Raw genomic sequence first — 7,605 nt, 5'->3', positions numbered from 1 at the left:
ACGCACACACTGTACCACACACATCTACAAACTGTACCACACACACACCTAAACCACACACACGCACCTACTGCTCCTAGCATAATCAGGCTACAGCCGTTGTGTATTTTATTATGTGAAGCACTAAATGGTCTTAGAAAAATATCAACTCTTTGTTTGTAGATATCTACTAAACTACAGCATACAAATACAGAGAGTAATGTAGGCCTGTTATACTGAGTGATATATATTTTACACACTGCTCTGCTTTCTGCACGGACCTCACAGCTGTTCTCACTGTAAATATCGCGTTGCGATGAAAGCAGTTACTAAAATAATATCCAAGGGATGCATGCAGAGAACGTCCGGCCGTGCGTCACGCCTCCACCGTTCCCGGAAATGCATCCGTGGAGGAGCCGTGGAGGATGCATCAGTGTCTCCTCGGTTAGAGCTCCTCCAGAGAGCCTCCTCGATCCTCGATGCTCAGTCCTCGAAGTGCATTTAGAGAAATTAGATGTCTTTCAAAATGGCACGCTGAAATTAATTTCCGGGTCACTACCGGAGGACCGGGGAGTCGAGGAAGGGAAATTTGAGTATTGAGAAACCTCTTGTGTGTGTTCCCTCCTACCTGTTCCCTCCTGTTTTATTGATTGTGTTCACCTGGTGCCCCTGTGTTTTCTCCTCCCTCCTCATCTGTCTCTTGTTTCCTTGATCAGTCCTGTGTGTATTTAAGTTCTGTTTTTTCTGTCTGTCATTGTTGGTTCGTCGTTTGTCTATGACTGTGTTCACCGGGGAGTGTTCTGTTTGTCCGTATTACCAATATCCTTGAAATAAAGGTATTTTCAGTGTTATCTGCATTTGGGTCCTGCTTGCTTCGCTCACCCCTAACAATATGTAAAATATGAAACAGTTGTTCTGACAGTTGCACTCACTGGAAGACCTCGGGTCCCAGGGATACCAGGTGAGCCATTTCGGCCTGAAACACCAAATGTTCCCTGCACACCGTCTTGCCCGGGATCCCCTGCGTCTCCAGGATATGCTGTAATGACACACATACACATACAATCAGTACACAGCACTGCTCATGGGCTCGCAATGTAATGGGCCAACAAGTCTTGATATTCTCTGATACTGCTTTCTGTTATAAATGTTAGCGTGTATCTTTGGAACATTCTGTTACTACCGTATTTTCCAAGCTTCCCTTGGAAAAGAGATCTCATTAGGATTTACCTGCTTAGATAAAGTTTCATAGTGAAACAAATCAGCAGTTGGGGAGTCAGTGTGTGATTTCTTGGCCTAGATGTTCTGAAATGAGATATAATACCAGGTACACTGCACCTTTCCCGGAGACCACCCTTGCTTCTCCTTTTCGACCTTGTGGTCCCGGCTCACCGTTGAGCCCAGGAAATCCCTGCAAGGCGACACAGACAATTGTGAGGAGACAGAAAAGGCTTGAACAATGGAAAAGAAAGAATAGAAATGACTTGATGATTCTTACAGGGGATCCGAAGTCTCCATGTGGACCTGGATCTCCCACATCCCCTTCTCGACCAAACTCTCCAGTCATCCCAGCGTCACCGCGCTCCCCGGCAGGCCCAGGTCGCCCCGATGGAGAGTTCACGATGCTGCATTCACACAGCCCGTGATCACCTACACGGACACACCATTGCACCCACACGTCAGCAACACAAAGAGTGTGTTCTGAATTTAACTGACTCTTTTACTCGGGGTAAATTAAATAGAAGAGTAAGTAATTCAGAAAACTACAACTTTCTTTGCTATTATCCAATAATCCATCATTATATCAACATCCACTTAAGCATGAACAGTATAACTACAGCACCTTTCAATCCTTTAGAGCCCGCATTGCCGGGCCTTCCGCTCCCACCAGAAGAACCCTTGAAGAACTCAATCCCTAAGGACGAATGGAAATAGAAACATGTAGAAATACAGGTAAAGGTACAGCTCAAAGGAGACAACATGTTTGTATATTTTGAAGAAAATAACTTGTATTAAGAATAAAACATAACATTTTCATTGTTAAAAAACTGTATCAGTATTTCCAAAAGACTTGGAAATACTAAATACTGAAAGATACTAGGTCTCAAAAATCTAATGTTCTGCCAGCAAAATGAAATGGTTTATGAAAAAAACTAAAACCTTTTTTCATAATATCATTAAATATTTTACAAAATGTGACTCTTTCTTTAGAAGGATTGTATACAGTTGATTCCTCCTCAGCATGCAGATTTTGCCTGTAACCATGTATGACTTTTTCCCTTTTTCACCGAATATTCCATTTCTACACCTTTGGCATTTCAGAAAATACTGGAACAAACAACCTGTTGGGCATAAACGCCTTTGTGCATGCTCGTAGCTCACATCACATCTAACTCACATGATCCTTTGGGTCCCAGAGGGCCTCTGGACCCTGGGCGCCCGTTGGTGCCTGGGGGTCCTGCCAAGTCAGCAGGGAGTCCTGGATCTCCTGCTGGGCCCTTCTCTCCTGACTCCCCCTTTATACCAAATGGCCCAAAGAAGTCCGAAACTGACAGAGAGAACGGAAATGTGTTATTTTTGGCCTTTGGCTTGAACTCAGTTCTTAAGCAATTTTTTAAATGTTAACTTTATTTTGGAGAACACTGTTGGGATAGTACATTTTCCTTTTGTCCCTTGCTGAAGCAGCTACAATAATTACGATTATTTATTGTTTCACAGAAGAGCGATCCCTCATCCATTCCTCTTCTTGAGTTTATATCCCATTATGCCAAATCAATGTTTCTCTATGTACTTTTATCTTAGCTAAGGCAAGTTTCTAAATATATAGGATGTCATATATTGTATTGTACAGATTGACATATTTGACATTTTTGGATGAATAAAAAGTTGACTTGCAAGTTTCATAAACTGGTTCCTGTATGTGGGTGTAGTGTGATAAATATCTTCAGATGGCTTCAGTTCACAGACCTTGTTGCTGTGATTCAGAGGGGGGGGGTCCTGGGGGTCCGGGAATGCCTTGGTCTCCAACCGGGCCCCTCTCTCCCTCTGGACCCTGATCGCCAGGGGGACCGCGAGGAACACCTTATCAAAGTTAAAGCATATTTAAAATAAACAATTATAACAACAAGATCTTATGCTCACACATCACTGACACTTCAAACTATTTTACTTTGAGTAATAAATGGATGATTTCTTTTCAAGTGTCAAATGTGTACTCCTTAATGACTTTTTCGCTCTGACAAGTTTGTGCAGTCTGTTTCGATTTGTCAATAATTCCCCCCCACAGTTTCACTTCATGTCAGCAACTATTTCCTCAGAGTACATGTTCACATGTGTCCAACAATGAGTTTTATCCTCAAACTATTTATCTTTTCTATTGGTTGATTATTTGACAATTTATTAGGTAAAAATCAACGTACCTCCTGAAGACCAAGGCCCTACAGATCCTGATGAAATCAGTTCTCCTGGTTCACCTCTGACTCCCTGAAAGAAAAATTATGTCAGTCTCTTTTTTTTATAAATGAGATCACATGCTGGATGTGCACACATGGCTGAAGATAACAGTTACACATATCCGGTTGTTGAGTTCTGTGCCATATCTTTGACTCTGATAATGTTGAAATTGGATATTAATTTAAATCAGATAAGAACATGAGCAAAATGTTGTTGATGATTTTTAAAGTTGCATAATAGCATGTCATTTATGCAATATGCCCAGAATAGTTGACTATGTAAAGCCACATGTTAAACAGTCCATTCAGGTGTTGTTCCTGTGGGTGCATCAATGCTTAAGCAGTAACAACGATCAGGTACATTCTCACCTTAAAACCATCTCTGCCTGTTGGTCCTGCTTCCCCATAATCTCCCTGCAAGAGAATTGTAATTATAAAGCTATACAATGACATTTCATTCAGTTCGACATTATTTTTCAAAAGCATACCCTTGGTCCAGGACGCCCATCTGCACCAGATGTACCCTAGAAAGTCATACACAACATATGATATGAATTTCACAAACACACAGAGGACAGTTTTTAACAAAACCCTAAAGAAATGTGCCTGAGCTCACCCGGGTTCCAGGGAATCCCATCACTCCAGTTTCTCCTTTATTGTCAGCCTGAAACAAACCCCAACAAAAGAAAAGATGAGTAGAGGATTGACAAGCTGAGAAATAGATGTTGATATGTTTCTATGTACATAAACATGATCATTCATGAGTTCATACCACATCTCCTATTTCTCCTTTGAGACCTTTCTCGCCACGGAGTCCCTATAAAATAAAAAAGGCAGATATTATTGGTGCATGTGCGAGTTTTCATAACCCTCAAATGTATCATTTATATTGTAGACAACATGTTTGAACATTACAGTAGGTTAATGTAATAAGTTGAACATGATGCACATGTACAGACCGTGGGTCCGTAGGGGGGCTGAATCTGCTGATGAGTTGAGTTCCCCTGCAGCCCTGGTTGTCCGATGTCCCCCTGTGGTGGAGTTAGGAAAAGCAAAAAAAGTCAGACAACTCGCAGAGAAATAAAGATAATCTAGTTTTCTGAGTCTTTAAGTAAAATTACAAAAAAACAATTTCATACAAAAAATATATATGTATAAATAATGCAGGTCTATCACAGCTTTGGACAGAGGGTCCTAAACACAACATTTGATAACATCTCTAGCCGTAGAAAAATGTATTGAAGTAAAACTTCTTTTTTGTATACAGCTCAAAGTGAAGTGGTCTAAATTAATTCAAGAGCTTCCGTGCAGAAACAGCAAGTCGTTTTGGGTCATAGCATTTGCTTTATGGAAATGCAATTACACTTGGCTAACAGATATTAGCAATGCATTTGAAAAACATGGTCACTCACTTGGCTTCCTCTGTGTCCTTTAAGCACTTGGGTCATTGTGCCCTGTCAGGAAAAACAAAAAACACTTCAACTGCATTCATAAATTCACATCCTGTTTTATACCATTATATGCAATACTTATACATCATATTTTTATAACATTATATTAAATATATATTGTTGTTGCCTTACCTTTGGTCCACGGGGACCTGAAGGCCCTTGGGGACCCTATAGGAGATGAAACAAAATACTGATAAGTACTTTGCGTCACAATAGATAGAGTTTCACAAACTTAAATTAAAATCACACACATGCACGCACGCACGCACGCACGCACACACACACGCACACACACACACACACACACAATTACCTTTGGTCCTAGAGAGCCTTTGTTACCCTCTCTACCTGGGTTTCCTGGAGGCCCCTGACAACAACCAAGTAAAGTAATTAGATGAGAAGGTTTGCAAATACAGAAGTGTTAGTTTTGAGCAATATCTGCTCATGTGTCCACATTATGAATAGTTTGAACAATGTGCCTTACATATATTCCTTTGAAACCTGGCATGCCTGGATCTCCCTGTGGAGAGATGGTCAGAGATCCATGAGGTTGTGGAGATCTTATTAGTTTAGTTACAACAATATCAATATATATATATATATATATAATAATTTATGAGGACAGGAGATTAAAATAAAGTGATGGTGGTGTGAACTCACCCTGAAGCGCTCCATGAACACACTCAGCTCCAGAGAGTCTCCCTTCTGTCCCTTCCAGCCTGCTTGTCCCTGAGAGTGGAAGACAAAAAAACAGTCAGCTTGTGCACTTCAAACCATTACGCATTTTACTAATTACTATCTGGGTAGGTTTGGAGTTGCACTTACAGGAGAACCAGGTGAGCCATTATAGCCAGGTTGCCCAGATGAACCGGAGTCTCCATGTGTCCCGTTACAGCCGTCGGCCCCTGGCTTCCCCCGGTGGCCAGCTTGTCCCGGGTGGCCCTGCGGAGCAAAACGTCAGTTCACAACAGAGGTCAGGAAACATGGCAGGCAGCAGATTCAAAACAGTGAGCTTCTCTTGCAATCATCCAGACGGACTTACAGGAATTCCATCGTTTCCAGCAAAACCAGGAACGCCGGCCATTCCCTGCGGAGGGGCAAGAATGACACATTAAACAGGAGGAAAAACAGGAGTGTTGTGATCTTTAATAATCAGATTAAAAAGAAAATTATATTTTACCACACTTCCTTTCGGACCCATGGAGCCACCACGGCCGTGGTCACCTTTCTGCCCCTTTGGGCCTTCAATGCCTGCATCGCCTGTTCTCCCTGGAGGCCCTGAGGAGCCCTGAGGACCTAGAGGCCCTGGGCCACCCTGAGATTACGGAGGTAGGAAAAAATATGTTGATCAACTTCTGGTTAAGGACATATCATTTTTTTTTTTTGCAATCCAAATTGGGATTAATAAAGTACATCTTATTTTATGATAATACAGTAAATGATCTGTCAGAGGCTGCACATTGTGTTAGAGTTTGACAATAATTCACCAGAAGCCATTATTTATTCTTGTCTATTCATCAGTAATGTTATGAGTGTTAAGAGTTCACCAAAAAGCTAAGCTGACATTGATGAAATATGGGGTGGCAAACACTTTTTTTCTTACCTGTTAAAAAAGAGAAGAAAAGGTTTGAAAAGTTTAATCAAAGGCTTATAAACAAAGTATCACAACAATGCAACAAGAAGTATGATAAACCACTTTCAATACATGAAATATATGTTCTTACCTTTTTTTTAGCCCTAATTCCCTGTTCCTATTATCCTGCTTGTATTTGCTGATTGCATCACAAGGGGGAGGCAAACACCATTTTATTTTTCGAAGGAAATATTCTCCCTTTGCTCACCCGGCTCTCTACATCCATCCAGTGGTCAGACAGTGTACATACACATGTGCACTCAGCTGATAGATAAAACTCAATGACTGACAAGACTTAGGTACTAACAGTCAAGAAAGATGAACAAAAAAATTGATACATGTGAACAAACAGAAACGTTTAATGAATATATTTAACGCCACTTAACACCTATTCGTTTTCTTTTTTACATTTTAGGGGACAGCACAGAAATACAAGAGGGTTTCTTACACACCAATTCATTGTTTTAGAATCATCTAGGTCCCGTTTTTAACATGCAAGCTGAAATATATTTTTCCTCTTTTTCTAATACATGTCAAATAGAGCCATGAAGATATGAAGTTTGGATAGATAAACCCAGACTCAGATGTCAAATATCTCCTTATTTTAAACATACAGCCCTGGTACGGCCAAGCAAGCTTGAAAGGCAAAGTGAATGGCTGTTTTAAGAGGAGTTTGACTGCTGAATGTTTGAAACTGCAGACAGTCTCCTAATCTGCAAGCTAAATATAAAAATGTGATTATGATGAGAGTGATGAAAGAAATAAGGCAGGGAGGAGGGAAAATGTCTGGCTGCCGCGGAAGTATGTTGCAACTCTTCAAACGGTACCTCATTTATCAAATGAATGTGATCTCCTAATGAATAGATATATTTGCAATGTTTATGCAGACGAGGCACAGACAATGTTTTCCTCTCCTCACACCAGAATTACTGCTGCATTTTCACAAGCAGAAAAGCAACTTACAACCAACACACTCCATGGCAATGTGAATATGAGGATTTGGAGATTCAACCAAAAATATCAGAACGAACAGGTGATACAAACATACACACACACACACACACACACACACACACACACACACACACAC

At 40.9% G+C, this 7,605-nt stretch overlaps 1 protein-coding gene across 1 annotated transcript; it reads right to left on the bottom strand.

Annotated features, from left to right (window-relative positions):
- Positions 1-857: 857 nt before the first annotated feature.
- On the bottom strand, positions 858-6,741 carry LOC104955108 (collagen alpha-2(IV) chain-like). The gene is made up of 22 exons (XM_010782337.1): positions 6,724-6,741; positions 6,063-6,197; positions 5,925-5,969; positions 5,708-5,824; positions 5,543-5,611; positions 5,367-5,402; positions 5,196-5,249; positions 5,015-5,050; positions 4,844-4,885; positions 4,391-4,462; positions 4,204-4,248; positions 4,048-4,095; positions 3,920-3,955; positions 3,801-3,845; positions 3,399-3,462; positions 2,947-3,060; positions 2,378-2,527; positions 1,823-1,894; positions 1,478-1,629; positions 1,318-1,390; positions 912-1,018; positions 858-863 (listed from the first exon to the last, which is right to left on the bottom strand). Exons 1-22 carry the CDS (start codon positions 6,739-6,741, stop codon positions 858-860), a joined length of 1,536 nt encoding a protein of 511 aa, XP_010780639.1.
- Between the last annotated feature and the right edge of the window lie 864 nt (positions 6,742-7,605).

Source organism: Notothenia coriiceps, unplaced genomic scaffold (assembly GCF_000735185.1).
Source record: "Notothenia coriiceps isolate Sejong01 unplaced genomic scaffold, NC01 NC01_scaffold00024636, whole genome shotgun sequence".
Lineage (NCBI taxonomy): Eukaryota > Metazoa > Chordata > Actinopteri > Perciformes > Nototheniidae > Notothenia > Notothenia coriiceps.
Note: the sequence above shows the minus strand (reverse complement) of the source record. Positions and strands in the feature narration are given on the sequence as shown.

What these genes read in the sequence shown, in the direction of transcription:
- LOC104955108 (XM_010782337.1), bottom strand. An exon ending in ATGGGCGTCCTGGACCAAGG is followed by an intron (nt 3,846 to 3,919) that starts GTATGCTTTTGA and finishes ATTCTCTTGCAG; the next exon opens with GGAGATTATGGGGAAGCAGG. An exon ending in CTCTGAATCACAGCAACAAG is followed by an intron (nt 2,528 to 2,946) that starts GTCTGTGAACTG and finishes TCTCTCTGTCAG; the next exon opens with TTTCGGACTTCTTTGGGCCA.